This window comes from Erpetoichthys calabaricus, chromosome 1, assembly GCF_900747795.2.
Source record: "Erpetoichthys calabaricus chromosome 1, fErpCal1.3, whole genome shotgun sequence".
NCBI lineage: Eukaryota > Metazoa > Chordata > Cladistia > Polypteriformes > Polypteridae > Erpetoichthys > Erpetoichthys calabaricus.
This window is the reverse complement of record NC_041394.2, coordinates 268,325,826-268,342,970: the sequence shown is the minus strand read 5'-3', so window position 1 is coordinate 268,342,970 and position 17,145 is coordinate 268,325,826. Positions and strand designations below refer to the sequence as shown.

Here is a 17,145-nt window from a genome sequence, read left to right as displayed (position 1 = left end):
ATTTACTGAGAGAATGATGATGGCAAGAGAGCTTTTATGCCATTTGAATCAGCATGGTCAAGGTGAATTCAGCTATAAATAATTAGGGAGCATTACTCATTGTGATGCAGCAGACAAGTCTCCTAAAGATTTCATTTGCTGACTGGTTTACAGATTTACGTCAGGAGGGAGTTTCAAGTCATAATGACTATAGGGCTGGCCAAATGACATTAATGAGTACTTTATTATGTTTTTTTTTTTCTTAGGATTTACAAGTTCAAGTAAACATTTATATTTTTATTCTAATGGGTTAAGCAAATATGGTTTTGTGAATTTTGCAGCCAGTTACAACAGGAGAAATACATAATCTAACGTTGTCAGGTCTGGCATGGTGGCACAGTAAGTAGTTAGCAATGCACTCTCCCACCTCCAGAGTTCCCAGTTACTTTTTGTGTACCATTGTCATCGTTCACTCCTGTGTCTCAAAGACAGGTTATTTGTCAGCTCTAAACTGGCCGAGTGTGGTGGGCTTGGTGAGTGAGTGTGATCTGATCATGGTGGGTGCTTATCTTGTTCCCCATTTTGCATGACAAAGCTTTTTGCCATTAGAAAGTTCAGAAAGAGGATGCATAGATGATGTGAGTTGTAAGAAAAGTTGGGTCCCAGCCTGGAAAACCCAGATTCACTTTCTGAAGGGTAGCTTCTCACTTGACAATACATGGTTCAGGGTAGAGGGATCTTCCCTCTGTTAGTTGCTGGTTGAAATAACACTGAATACCTGTGACAGAGGGTGGCTTTGGGTAGGTTTGTGTTGAAGCAAAGGTGACACCAGATGACTTTCTGCCCTATAAGGACAGGAGCAGAATTAATGTTAGTAACTGTGTGACATCCTTTATCTTCTGTTGGTTGATATTAATATAATTGTACATATGTATTGTAATAATTTCTTCCACAGTCCTGTAAACAGAACATTAAAAGGCACTCACCTACCCCACGTGTTTGTCAATGGTTAGGGCTATCAAGCCATTTTTAAAACATTTTCATTAATTTTGACTAAAGATGTTGAACTTAAATCAACATTAGTATGTTTATATGAACACTTCAGCCTTTTACTTCCAACTGACTCTTTTTTCCTGCTGGGTGTTGCAGTACTATTGTCTTCTGAGAATCTATTTATTTGATGAGTTTCTCAAATGTATTATGAAATTTAAAATTATGACTATACTTTAAACACATTGTATGAATAGCAACTTAATTTCACTTTTTATTTTTTCCAAATTAATGTTGACCTTTTTTATTTCAGGAGAACGAGATAGTCTACTACAATGCAAAAGACAGTTTAAATGTAAGTATCAATGTTTAATTGTTAGGTTATTTTTAAGAAAGAAAATTACCCTGACTAAACACAATTCAAATGAAGTTGGTTTAAAAGGCTGACACTTCTTCAGCAATTTTAACTTACAGTAATCATTAGTTTCTCATGCTTTGAATTCCCTGTAAGATGAACACTAATTATGGGATATATTAATGTGCACATTTATAGTAAAGCATTGCATTTCAAGCTTGTAGGTGGGCCTTTCTATGGTACAGATGCAAAGTCTTTATTTTTTTTTAATTTTACATTTTGACATCTGAAATTATTGATAAATGCACACACATTTCCTTAAAATCACTTTGCAGATGGCATTTGTGAACAAAACAAATATCGCATGTATAAATTGTATGTATGCAAAGTGCTGTTAATTCATCCAACATGTCTCACTTGCACATGTATAGGAGACATTGATGATATATGTGTGTTATATACAATATGTCTATGCACTGTATGTCAATGTTTAAGTATAGCAGTGGTTCTGAACCCTGAACCTGGAAATCCAAGGGGGCTTCTACCCTTATTTCTACCAAATGTCTTAATTATAAGTTCATATTACCTGCTAATGTAGCATATAATTTGGTTTCTTTAATATATTTTGCTACCATTCTGCTGCATTACAAAATGCCGCAAATATGTATTTTAATTTCTGTAAAAAAAATGTTCAATTATAGATTTGCATCATAATCTGAAATTTAGTCATCAATTCTAAACAAGACTAATTTGACTCCTTTTCATGAAACCCTTTTACTTTTTACAAAATTGCCATACCTGCACCATCAGTAATTTCACAAAATGGTAAATCGTTCAAATTAATGATCAATTAATAGAAGAACATTGACTTCTGGTTGAGGTATTGTTTGGAAGCAATTAATTAAAGAATTTATGTAATTAACATAATTAACTCCTGCTGAATAAATTATTTCTAGGTGCAGTACCATAGGATGTCATATGGACACCGTTTTCGAAAGGTTAAGTCCAGTTAGATCTAGCATGAGTGAAACTAGCTTTAGAATGATTTAATCCTTTTCTGTTTCCTTTCATTTTATTCATTCAGTGTTTTTGTGTGCATGTAGAAAGGGAGGTGCGTCAACAAGTGGTATTTACTGTTGATTTGTATCTCACTTTCTAATAGAAGTCTATTTTAATGACCAACATCATTTGTAGGATCTGCATGTGAAAATAAGTTGTACTCTAGTTCTTTGCTTCCTAGTTGTTTTCCTGATTACCTATCCTTTGTGTTGGTTTTTTAGCACATAATCACTGAATAATAATCTACTGTGCATTAAAACAAAACATTGCTGATTAAGAATGTTAAATTGTTTCTTGATTTTTAATTTTTCTTTTGAATACTTTTGCTTACATCCTTTCATTCTGGGAAGAAAACAGAGCAATTTTACAGTGTGCAAATTACTTTAAAATTAATTTTATGAGTAAATGTTGAAATAAACAAAATGAACAAAATAATTTTAGCTAGGGAAGGCTGCAATACTGAACCCATTTAACATGTTTCAAATTGTTCATTTGTCCATTAGATTTTTAAGCAAAATATTCTCCACTCATACTGTATAAAAGAACAGTCCTGCAGTTCCTTTTCCTCCTATGGTTGTGAATTGGTAATAAACAAATTTTATGATTTCGTACTCCACACATCATGCTATATAACCTAACATTCTATTTGGCTTCTTAATGGCTTCTGAACACTGTCTGGAAGTTGATAGTGAAGAGTCCACTAAGACTTCTCAATCTCTCTCATAAGGTCTACTTACAATTTTTACATCTCCAACTGTATAATCAAACCTAATATTTTTACTTTGTATGTGTAATACTTTACATTTACTTATATTAAATTACATCTACCACAAATCTGCCCAAGCCTGTGTGCTGTCCAAATCCTTGTGTAATGATCCAACGGATTCAAGATTATCTGCCAAGCCTTTCAGCTTGATGTCATGTGACACCTTTTACATATTCTACAGCTGCGATGACTACTTCCACGCTAAGGCATGCTGGGCTGCTAACATCACTTCAAGAGAGGCCTGCGGAATTAATTAGCTAATTGAAATGGCAGACTCGGTTATGGTATGCATTCTTCAACCACTGGAGGTAGTAGTGGAAGAGAGATTAAAGACAAAATTGATAGCTATTATGAACAAAGCTGACACAATAACACTGAATACCTTCAGCCAACAAACTGTTCAGCAGAGGTGTGTCAAAAAATGCTAGTGGGGCTCCTTCAAACCAACGACAATACATCTGTATAATGCCTTACTGGGACTAGGACTGAAATGTTTTGGTGAAGTCAGAAGTTTTTCTTTATTTTTATTTATTCTGGTATGTATTGGAGGGGTAGTAGTTGATTGTTAAAATATCTATCTATCTATCTATCTATCTATCTATCTATCTATCTATCTATCTATCTATCTATCTATCTATCTATCTATCTATCTATCTATCTATCTATCTATCTATCTATCTATCTATCTATCTATCTATCTATCTATCTATCTATCTATCTATCTATCTATCTATCTATCTATCTATCTATCTAATGGATGAAGTTTGAGTTTAACTTTCCTTCCATAAATGTTTGGAACAAAGACACATTTTTCCTTGATTTACCACTCTGCTTCACAGTTTAAAATTAAAAATTAAGCAATTCAGACACAATTAATGTCCATATTGAAGACTTTAATTTAAGGGTATATGCATACATTTCGGTTACACCACGTGGAAATGACAACACCATGATTATTGGGACAATAGGTTCTGAATTGTTTGATTTGTAAGTTTAAACTGTGGAGCAGAGGGGTAAAATAAAGAGAAAATTTGTCTTTTTTCCAAACATTACTGAGGGAAGTGTAGTTATAGCGTTTGTAGAGTTACTTAAGTCTTTCCATGCTGTGACATCCATGATTTGACAAGCACTGCTAATAATGAAATATATAGTCTATTTATATTCAATATACTACTGAATGATAGTTTGATTAAATAAATAGTTGTCTCTTTTCATACATTAATCCAGAGTATTCCAAGGAAATTCCCTTTATAAATAAATTATTGGGATTTGCTCATTTACATATACTTGGTAAAATGTTGTTCTTTTACCCATTTACATAGGATAGTCCAAGGTAAGAGGGCAATGATCCTGAAATCTGCATAAAATGTTTACAACCATCACAGCTGCCTTGTTAATATTCAAAGAAAAGCAAGACACAGAGCACCAATGGTCAAATGGTACATTTGTTACATTACCAGTATTTACAAAGAAATATGATGTTTGCACCCTATAATTAAATCATAAAAAACACATTTGAACAAAACCATTACTATGACACTGAAAAATAATAGAGAAAACTATAAAGTATGAAGGATCCAATGATATTTGCAACTTCATTTTAGCTGTTCCTAAAGGTTACTCACAAGTCCCAATTTAACTACTTCTTGGTGTGTGTACAAAGGCCAGTGTTTCCTTCATGATACTAGTTTGTGTGCTTCATGTGCTTCCTGTATGAAGTGTAGGAGTTATATTCAATCTAGTTCTGGAAATTGACTGTTTTTGTTCATATATTACCTTATTCCAACAATTTACTTATAATTTCTTAGGATAGGCTATGTGTGTTTTACAGTATGTATATTTGATTTGAAAAATGATTATGTTTGTTAAATACATTTTGCTTGTCCAATTTTAAAGATTTTTTTTCTCTTTCAATAATTTGCTGAAGTCAATGTAACATTTTAATTTTCCTTTGAATTTATTTTGACACCTTGATTTCACTATAAAAAATCTGTAGTAAGTTATAGATGTGTGTGTGTGTATATATATATATATATATATATATATATATATATATATATATATAATGTGTGTGTGTGTGTGTGTATATATATATATATATATATATATATATATATATATATATATATATATATATAATGTGTGTGTGTGTGTGTATATATATATATATATATATATTAGGGCTGTCAAGCGATCAAAAAGTTTAACAAACAATTGGACTTATATTGTAAAACAGATGACATATATTTAAGACATGTAGTCTCATACTGCAGTCTCAATGTATTTCTCAATAATGCTTAATAAATCTCACTCAAAAGCAATACAAAAACTCCAGAAACAAGATTTTATAAACAGAAATTCAAAATTGTTAATCTAGTTAGCCAAGTTAATTTCTCAGCAGAAACAGCAGGTTGGACTTTTGGATTATTATGAATAATACACTATTTCTATTTTATTAAATCAAGCCAGTTGCTTAAACATAAAAGTTTGGTCGCATTTCCAGAGGACCACCACTTTAGTAGGGCAATCCTCCAAGCTGATGACAGGCTCTGCTTTATAGTGCTCCAGACATTTTTGAATACAGTCCTCCTCCTCATCAGATTCGACTCTGAAGCCACTAAGAGAGATGCTTTCTTATTTGGGGGTTCTGATGTTGCGGCTTGCACTGGTTGCTGTATCTCTTCTTGAGGATGCCAGCAATCAATGACCACACCTCAGCTCTGTTTGTTTTTGTTTTATCGAATTTAAAATTAAAAACATTCTTTGTGGATGTACTGTAATGTAATATCACAACATTCACAGGAGAGAATAGGCAACGAGTAGAGAATGGCAAGCCCCCCTTCCAGTCCAACTTAAACTCAGCGCTACTACTGTTGCGTCATGTGAGGAGGCGGCCCCTGCCACTAAATGTCTCATTATCTGACACATAAAATGTACCAGTTTAACACACAGTGGCTAAAAGATTTCCCAGTCTTCTTTTATGATCAATCCAATGTTTTGCAGGTACTGATAAGCATCGGGAGAAATGTTGGCAGGCACAATGCCATACATTACTGGAAACCCGATTTTAAAATGGAATAATGTATAAGCATTCAGAAAACTAACTAAATTAAAAAAAAAAAAACACATGGCATGTCGTCATCTGTGACCACTGCTAATGACACACAAAAATATAAAAGTTAATGAGGAGGTTCTTAAAATCAAAGTGAACATTGCGTACTGTATCGCAAAAGACGAACATCCCTTCACAAAATTTGGCCCACTCATATTTACTACATAAAAAAATGGCATAAACATCAAACCAACTGATGACAACCATATGCTAAAGGACTGGCCAAATAGCCGACAGTATGAGGAAAGAACTTGCTGCTCTAGTAAGAGACTCCACACTCCCACTACGTGTATTTAATGACCGATGGAGACGCACATATTTCAGTAACAGCGTTCGAGATTGCTAGAAGACAAAAAAAATGTGCGTATTACCTGCAGGGCTCAAGCAATGTCTCCAGGTTCTGAAGTTTCTCTAGTCAGCATTTGTTGGTAAGACCACGTTAGTTTTATGTAGGGCTAGTGCATCTCTTAGTGGTTGTTCATTTTTTCGCACATGCTTCACCATCTCCAGAGTGGAGTTCCATCTAGTCGGCACTTCTTGTTCAAGTGTCTCAGTCTTTAGGCCATGCATGACTTACTGTTTCTTAAGTTCTGCAGTATTTAATGGACTGTGCTTGAAGTGCCCCTCCACCTATCGGCATCTGGAAAGTGTGCCGTCAAATGCACTATTCTGCAGAGACACTGTTACAGAATGTTGAATGCTGTGCAAGATGTATGGCAAGTGTTCGAAAGCTGTCTCACCACTGAAATTAAATTTCATGCACTATCTGTACTGAGTGTGCTTACCTTATTCTCAACATTCCACTGCTTTGCTGCATCCATAAAATGTTCGGTGCATGTTCCAGCATGATGTCTCCCTGATGTTTTCATGACCGTCAAAGCATGTGAATGCAGTTTCTACTGTTCGTCGACATAACGTGTTGTAACCCCGAGGTAGCTATGATTTCCAAGTGATGTCCAGTAGTCACCAGTAAGGGCGACCGTCTCCGTGAACTCCAGCTCCTTAGCTTCTTTTGCCCTCTCTGAATCATACACCTCGTGTATACTAGTTACGACTGTGGTTCTCGAGGGTAATTCATAAGTTGAGTTGTAGGCTGCTTGTACTCCGGTGATAACTAAATTCGGCTTGACAGTAACTACACACAACCTTATTTTTATTGAGTGAGCTGTAGGGCAAAGTTTTGAAACTGAACTTCCCATTTAATGGACCTTTTTCCATCACTCAACAATTAGAAATATGGAGTGACTTCTACAAGAAAAAACTTGAAGGCTAGAGTGGCATGCATTCAGTTTGCAGGCTCAGCTTGAACTATGGGAATTTCGTAGGGTCAAAAAGAACCTGCGTTAACGGCACTAATTTTTTTAACGGTGTTAAAGTTAGAGTGCATTAATGCATTATTAACTTTGACAGCCCTAATATATATATACAATGCATCACACTCGCCACAATTCTCCAACAATAATCAATAATTAATACAAGTAACAATCCTCCACTCCCAGCAGCTTCGTCACCCAACCTCCCAACTCTGGCTCCCCTTGCTGGGTCTCGCATTGTCCTTTATATAGTCCATGACCCGGAAGTGCTCCTTCTCTTTTACTGGGTCAAATGCCACATCATCAGTCCTCAAGTAGCCTGGAAGCACTGCGGGCTTCCATCCTCGTGACTCTGAAGTACTTCTGGTTTGTAGTAACAGTAAGTCCCCAGGTTCTTTGTGAGCTCCCCCTGGCGGCACCCACCAGGGCTGAGGAAACAGACTCCATGTCCCAGGATGCCCTGAGGGAATCCGGGGAACCGTTGCCATCCAGGGGAGCTACCACCTAGCGTCCTGGAGGAGGCAGTGCCCTGAAAAGGCTGTCTTCCTCCATTCTTCTCTTTCAGGGACATCCCGGCCGGATTGAGCTGCCGGCCGTCTATCACATGGCTCCTTCCCCAGCTGAGCATCAAAAGGCAAAGCTAGGGTAGTTTCTTGGGAGGGACTGTCTGCACTGACCGGACCATGGCTCCTTCCTGAAAAACAAGAGCATGAGAACAACGGGGAGACGTTGCACTTTTGTTTCCTTTTAGTGACCTCCCCGGTTCTCCCTGTGGCCCGGCCTATGGTATTCATAACACAGCCGCCTCCCTGACTGTAATGTCCTGCGGGACTGGAAGCAGGGTGGTAATGCCTGCGTTGCCCTTTGGCCAGCTGAGGGCGGACTATATCCCCGCCCATGCGGAGAGCATCCCCTCCACACATGCTCTATTTTGTCAGGAGTTCCCTGCTTTTCCTGCGGGTTCTCCTTTTCTCTCTGGAGTTTGCTCACAGTTTGGGTCTCCCTATAAGTAAGAGAGAGACCCTTTACTGTCTGCACCCCTTTAGATTTTTGTGAGACCGGTGCCGATGTCTTAAGATTTGGGACAACCCGGAAGTCAGCACTATCCCGCTGCTCCGACGGCCCTGCTCCTTCCACTGGACACTCAGTCATTACCCTCATCTCAACTGTTGGACTAGAGATTACTTGGCAGCCGATACTAACCATTTGTGCTGCCCTTGTCATCTGCGTCCTGACTTCATGTACAGTACTGGTTAAACCCACCTGTACCGCCGAATCTGTCATCTGGGGAAGTTCCCATCCAAAGCGGCGTAAATATTCGTCCACCTGTCGTAAAGGTGCCTCGGCCGTCGCTCCCAATTCCTTGAAGATCTTCGTCATCTAGGTGATGACCTGAAAAAGGCATTTTACAGGCTGGATTACCTTTTCCAGCTTCCGCACATTAAAGTCATTTCCCAATCAGCTGGAGGCAAGCTCGGACTTTCAAAAACCCCGTCCTCCAGCCGCAAGCCGACAAGCGTCTCCTGCACCTGCGCAGTTGGGCCTCTTTGGGAATTGGAGTTTTGGAGACTAGCTTCAAGCCAACTGCGATCCACCTGACTCATTTTTTCGGCGGATTGATCGCTCACTCCCCGAACCTCCTTATCTTCTTTTATGGCCTGCGATGCTTCATCCGACTTCCCCTCCTTTTTCGGGAAATCCGCATCCATTGGGATGTCCTCAATCCAGCATACGGGCCGCTGTTGACCTCCTCTACCCCATGATGCCTCGAGTCTGGTCATGTGTTTGTTGCTGGCAGACCGCATGCGGAAGTCTTCCATGTTCGGACTCCCCTTGGAGAACACACAACCGTCTTCAGGAGGATTCTTCATCTTAAATACAAACTCCGGGTGTGCTCGTCTACGAGGTAGGAGCACGGGACAAAGTGGGTTATTTTAAAGATGTTTTCAATCCCTTACACGGCACATACCTCGTCTTGGATGTCGGCACCCAGAAAATTTTTCTCCCGTAGAGCGTTCTTTTCACTGCTCATCTTTGACGCAGGGGACATCGAGTGCCTGACTTCTGTCTGCACTGTCGGTTGGCTTTGTTTTCTTTTTTCCCATGACGGACTGGTTGAATGGGATTGGCGGTTTTCGTGTGTCGTTGTTTGTGGGTTGATGTCCTCGTTGATTTCTAAAAGGTTTTCTGACCTAAAGCGTCCTGCCGACTACGCCAATTGTGGACGCTAGGGGTCGCTGTTGCCCCATGAAACCCACCAGACAGATGTCCAAGACACACTTGTAAAAAGCACCAAGAAGAATTGTAATATTTTTCTTCAAATACAGTGCACAAACCATCACACTCGCCACAATTCTCCAACAATAATCAATAATCAATACAAATAACAATCCTCCACTCCCAGCAGCTTCGTCACCCAACCTCCCAACTCCGGTTCCCCTTTCTGGGTCTTCTCTTTTCCCAGGTCAAATGCCACATCATCAGTCCTCAAGTAGCCCTGAAGTACTGCGGGCTTCCGTCCTCGTGACTCCGAAGTACTTCTGGGTTGTAGTAACAGTAGGAGTCCCCAGGTTCTTTGTGAGCTCCCCCTGGCGGCACCCACCAGGGCTGAGGAAATGGACTCCATGTCCCAGAATGCTCTGAGGGAATCCAGGGAACTGTTGCCGTCCAGGGGAGCTGCCACTTAGCGTCCCGGAGGGTGGGTGTGCCCTGAAAAGGCTGCCTTCCTCCATTCTTCTCTTTCAGGGACGTCCTGGCCAAATTGAGCTGCTGGCCGTCTATCACTATATATATATATATTTATACTAATAAAAGGCAAAGCCCTCACTGACTGACTGACTCACTCACTCACTCACTCACTCATCACTAATTCTTCAACTTCCCGTGGAAGGCTGAAATTTGGCAGGCTCATTCCTTACAGCTTACTTACAAAAGTTAGGCAGGTTTAATTTCAAAATTCTACGCGTAATGGTCATAACTGGAACCTCTTTTTTGTCCATATACTGTAATGGCGGAGGCGGAGTCGCGTATCGCGTCATCACGCCTCCTACATAATCACGTGAACTGAAAACAAGGAAGAGATTTACAGCACGACTCAAACGGGAACGAAGGTAAATGACGTTAATTGTTGAGTGTCTTTTAATACTGTGTAAGCATACATATTAACACATGTGCAATTAAACGTGTGCATTTACGGGGTGATTTTTCAGGCTTAAAAGCTCGCCTTTTATCAAACGCGGGAACGAAGGTAAATGACGTTAATTGTTGAGTGTCTTTTAATACTGTGTAAGCATATATATTATATTTCTGTTTTATTTAAACCTTTTAAGTTCGTATGCATAGCCCCATTTGGCTGTTTTAGTTTTTTTTTTTTTTTTCTTTCTTCAGTAATATTTAATCTCCTTAAAGAAAAACAACATATGCATTTTACTTTTTTTGTATCTCTTTAGTAATATTTTAGTGTAAAAGGATAACCAGTATTAACACGTGCAATTAAACATGTGCATTTACGGGGTGATTTCTCAGGCTTAAAAGCTAGCCTTTTATTAAAAAGGTAAATGCAAACTGTTTTCATTCTGAAGGGCACAAACCACGTTGGATTTCAGCCGTTAAACGCGCAAAAATGTCGATACACCAGATAAATAAGCGCAACATATTATCAGTTGTATTGTATGCTTACAATACATATAGAAATGTGTTAATCGTTAACTAATAGTATGGGATGGTGTTTTTCGACTCGCGCCTTGATTTAAACGATTCCATGTCTTGGTGGGTTTGCGTAGCTTATTGTCAATATCTTTACACCTCTTTTTAAGACTTATTGACTGAAACGGGCTTTCCCGAAAAAAGTTAGGGCTTTGCTACAGGATACACCCTCCACAAGTTAAGGAAGTAAAAATAAAGGTATACATTTCTGTTTTATTTAAACCTTTTAAGTTCGTATGCATAGCCCCATTTGGCTGTTTTAGTTTTTTTTTTCTTTCTTCAGTAATATTTAATCTCCTTAAAGAAAAACAACATATGCATTTTACTTTTTTTGTATCTCTTTAGTAATATTTTAGTGTAAAAGGATAACCAGTATTTAAACCTTTTATGTTACTTTATAAAGTTATTTTACACAATGTTGAAAAATTAATAAGAAAGCTACATATTTTGGCAGCTGCTGCTTTAATTTTCAACGAAATGAAAAAAGCTCTCCAAGAGAAAACCTCAATGAAGAAGAAACAGTTTGCACTATCTAAAAAGGAGAAACCCTCATTTATAAAGGTTTGCTGCAGACGACTTAACTGAAAATAAATGAATAGTTCCTATGTGTATAATACATATTTATCTATTTGACTTATGCCTTTATTCCAGCAACTTGCAACATCTGAGGTACAATTTGTTACATTACTTTTGTTTTTTGCAGCACAGGCAGGTGAAGTGACTTCCTCAGGGTCACACAGTGGTGTCAATACCAGGATTTGAACTGACAAGCTCCGGGTTTGCTGAAATATTACTGAAGAAAGAAAAAAAACGAAAACGGGCAAATGGGGCTATGCATACAAATGTCCATCCATCCATTATCCAACCCGCTATATCCTAAATACAGGAGCCAATCCCTGCCAACACAGGGCACAAGGCAGGAAACAAACCCCGGGCAAGGTGCCAGCCCACCGCAGGGCGCACACACCCACACACCACGGACAATTTAGAATCGCCAATGCACCTAACCTGCATGTCTTTGGACTGTGGGAGGAAACCGGAGTACCCGGAGGAAACCCAGACAGATACGGGGAGAACATTCAAACTCCACGCAGGGAAGCGAACCCGGGTCTCCTAACTGGCACCTTTCACTGCGCCACCATACCGCCCGCATACAAACTTAAAAGGTTTAAATAAAACAGAAATATATACCTTTATTTTTACTTCCTTAACTTGTGGAGGGTGTATCCTGTAGCAAAGCCCTAACTTTTTTCATGAAAGCCCCTTTCAGTCAATAAGCCTTAAAAACAGGTGTAAAGCTAAACTTGCAGCACCGCTATTCAATTACACTTGCCTAACGCCTCTCCTAAGGGGAGATACTGTGGGATCTAGGCATCAGTCAAAGCACCAATCACAGGCCCGATTAGAAAGCGGGAAGCTGTGATTTGTCGTCTCCCTCCCATGTAACAATCACAGCCCGTGTTACAACACACTATGTATGTATGTGTATATGTATATGTGTGTGATTATGTATGTGTGTATATGTATGTGTATATATATATGTTGATATGTGTGTATATATATATATATATATATATATGGAAGAGAAGGTCTGTGATACGGTTTGCATATTTGCAGTTGGAGATCCACAAAGGGAGAAAAAACGAATCACGTATCATAAAATAGTTTGAAAGCTCAGGAATAAAACTATTTTATGATACGTGATTCGATTTTTCTCCCTTTGTGGATCTCCAACTGCAAATATATATATATATATATATATATATATATATATATATATATATATATATATGTGGATGTGTATATGTATGTATATGTATATGTAGATATGTATATATATGTATATATGTATATGTATATGTAGATATGTATATATATGTATATGTATATATATGTTTACATAACCTCTTTAACACACTACTTCTCCGCTGCGAAGCGCGGGTATTTTGCTAGTATATATATATATACAGGTAGTACTAGGGTGTTGTACCATGTTAGCCATTATGAATGTAGTGAAAAGTCAAGCAAAATGACACCTTTTATTGGCTAACTAAAAAGATTACAATATGCAAGCTTTCGAGGCAACTCAGGCCCCTTCTTACATCTTGCCTGAAGAAGGGCCCTGAGTTGCCTCGAAAGATTGCATATTGTAATCTTTTTAGTTAGCCAATAAAAGGTGTCATTTTGCTTGACTTTTCACTATATATACAGGTAAAATTCCATTACAACGAATATCTTTACAACAAAATTTTCATTACAACGAAGTATTTTTATCGTCCTGACAGTTTCCACATGTGACACGAGGCCATAGAAATCTTGTTACTACGAGGTACACTCAGCAGATACTTTCATTACAACGAAGTGCCCAAAAGACCTTGAAATGCCTGAATGAATCATCCACAGAGCAGTTTTTTTCTGTGGTCGCAGACCAGTTGTGCACAATGATCCCCAAACATTGTAAAAAAAAATTTCTTTCTTTGAACTTTGCTTGTGCTGTTTTTGTTTTCTGTGGCCTGATTGCTGTATCTGTTTATAGGAGAGTGGCAGATCCCACTACAATAAATAACCGTGCTGTTCCTGTTTCAAGCTGAGTAAAGCTGGTTTTGCTAAAGTACTGAGACTCAACCTCGTGTTTTGGGGTGTAAAACAGGGACTTATAGAGCGACCCTGATCTTTTAGGATTCGCTTCTGTGGCACCTCACTTCACCACTGTGAGCCTGCTGTTGCCCTGCCCCGGCAATATGCAAACAATTTTCCACAGATGCGGCAATCACGCTTCGGGACACACTTCAGCGTGATGTTCCCATTGGGTGGGGTGGATTGGGGGAGATCCCAAAAGAGTTCAGAAACCTCACAATATGAAGAAGAAGAAAAGTATGATTCTGCTTCTGATTGATAACTGTGCTGCCCACAACATACTTCCACATTTAGATAATGTTCATGTTGAATTCCTCCCACCCAATTGAACAGCAGTGCTTTAGCCATTGGATTTGGGCATCATTCGCACCCTGAAACTGTATTATTGCAAGGAAATGCTGGGAAAAGTCTCATCAGCATAACTTGTAGACAGGCAGGAGAAGATTAAAATTAACGCAAAAGAAGCTATTGAAATGATTGCAGACGCCTGGACGCAAGTTAAAGAAAGCACTATAGCTACAAATACAGAATCTCATTACAATGAAATATTTTTTAGGCCCCTGGAAGTTCGTTGTAATGGAATTTTACCTTTATATTACCTATATATACACATATACATACAGGGCGGTCTACAAAAAACTGGCCCGCCTCCACCAAGATGATTGCATTATGTGGTGAAGAGAAAAATTATTGGATTCGGCACTCACATTTACAGAAGATGCTGAAAGTGATCTCCTTGTGCGTCAATAAATCTCTACAAGGCAGGTGACACGACTGTAGCCACCTACCAAGCAGTCGAGACTGGAGTCATTCGGTGGAGGCGGCCCACTTTTTCATGGGCCACCCTGTATTTATATATATATATATATATATATATATATATATATATATATATATATATATATATATATATATATATATATATATATATCCATCCATCCATCCATTTTCCAACCCGCTGAATCCGAACACAGGGTCACGGGGGTCTGCTGGAGCCAATCCCAGCCAACACAGGGCACAAGGCAGGAAACAATCCCGGGCAGGGTGCCAACCCACCGCAGTATATATATATATATATATATATATATATATATATATATATTGTCCACTAGATTTATATATATATATATATATATATTGTCCACTAGAGGGTGACCCATGAAAAAGAGGCCTGCCTCCACTGAACGACTCCCATCTCGTCTGCTGCCCGACACAGACAGTCGCAGGATTCAAGTTCAACACGCACACATTTACTTTTTCCTTTCCCCCCGTGGGAAATGCCTTCTTCCCTGTACAGCACAGTTCATAGCAAATACACCGTTTCTTCTTTTTCTCTTTTTCTCAATCCGCCTTCACTCCTCCCAGCAAGCTTTGTCCATCTCCGCCCGACTTTGGCTCCCCAAGTAGTGGTGGCAAGTGCTCCAGGTACTCCACAATCTTCTTCTGGCAGCACTTCCAGGTGTGGAGGAAGTGCTGCAACCGAGGGCTCAGCAATCGTCCTCAGCAAGCTCTCTCCCCCAGTTCTTCCAGTATACACCACAATACATGTACTGTATGTTTGTGTGTATGTGTTTTCAGTTCAGTTACATGTTTAGGATTCCTGATTCCTTGGAAGTGATACGAAAGTAAGAATGAATAATTGCTGTAGTGTACATATACCTTGTTTGTAATAAATGTTGTTGCTCAGTGCTTCTGCACTTGATTTACCAGCTTTAGTGCAGTCAGTCACTTGGCAGATGTAAATTCTCCTTCGTCAGTCACACTGCCAAGTAGGCTATGCTATGTAGTCAACCTGGGATAACAGATTTGTAAGGGGTTGTGCTTTGGCTTCAGTTTAAAGAACAGTGACCAATCTGCTTTTACTAATCAAAGTGTCACCTATATGTAACCTGTAGACTACTGTTACTGTTCTTTGTGGTACTTAATAGGATTAAAAGTGGAAAGATGCATGCTTTCCCTGCTTAGTCCTGTGCTCAGCCATATAATAACAAAATGAATCCATAATGAAATTTAACAAAGCTATGCATTAATGCCTTTACACAGTAGAAGAGAAATTTTACTTTGTAACTGGATTTTTGGAACTCTGCTACTATTGTACATTTATAAAAGATTTAATCTAAATTAATTTTAGCATTTAATTATAACTTTGAGGACTTAGGGCAAAACAATGCATACCACTTCTACAATACTTACTCATCAGAAATTAAGAAATGTAGAATTCAGAGAGCCCTTTACAAACATGTCAGTAAATTTTCTGTATGCTAAGGAGTTCTATTTTCAAACCCTGTTAATTAAGTGTAGGGTTGCAGAAAGCCAAAGTTTGTCCCAGCAGAAAAGCAAAATTGTAGCTACAGAAATATTTGCAGTTGTCACAATGATCCAATACCTGGCTATGATTAAATGTTAAGAGGTACAAATGACCTGCTATTTCCATAAGATTAAGTCTGAGGAATGTTTTAATACAATTAGAGAAGAGGTGTACTTTCAGTTTAGATTTGAGTGTTCAAACTCAAAAGCCCTCACAAGCTAATTTAATGAGAATCATCCAAATTTTAGGTTCCACCAAGTGAATGAGTGCTCTTATAAAATACTTCAGTACAGTACATATGCGCTGCTAGAAGGGTTTCTTTATTTGTCACCCAGGTTAAGTAATTCTGAGAGAATTTCTGTATGATTTAATTTTACTAAGATCTCTGATCATCAAAACCACATACATCTGCCATGACAACAAAAATACAAATTACGACCTTCTCTGCAGGTTTCTTTTTTTAACAATATTTGGATGTTCATTGTAAAGTTACTTTGGTAATGCTGTACCTATTACAAAAGCATAAGCACTCCAAGACCAGTGTTAAGTTAATACCAGCCCATATTTTTGAGGTGTACCGGTTTAAATCCTTGGGCTCCTTGCATATATTCTGGTCCTTCCATCAGAATGATTCATCAAACCTGGCAATATTTTTTATTATTCCTCCAAACAACTACAACCTCAGTTTCTTGTTTTTCCTTTGATGGGATTGGATCCCTTTTGGGTTTTTATCTCCATGTCCCATCCATGATAAGGTACAATGAGTTGAGTGTTTTTATTTTCAGTACCTCTTTTAATACAACAGTTATATTTGAAAGCTAATTGAATACTTTAGCTTGTAAGTTATTATGCCAAATTGTGTTAGCATCTGGGGCAACTTTTATAAAATATTAATTCATATTGCATTTATTATATATTGAT

General features: G+C 38.3%; 1 protein-coding gene across 1 annotated transcript in view; it reads left to right on the top strand.

Moving 5' to 3' along the window:
- LOC114661741 (voltage-dependent calcium channel subunit alpha-2/delta-1) overlaps positions 1-17,145 on the top strand; it is a 754,616-nt gene that overhangs the window by 324,627 nt on the left and 412,844 nt on the right. The window contains 1 exon segment of the mRNA XM_051920004.1: positions 1,283-1,324. Within this exon segment, the coding sequence (XP_051775964.1) occupies positions 1,283-1,324 (42 nt within the window).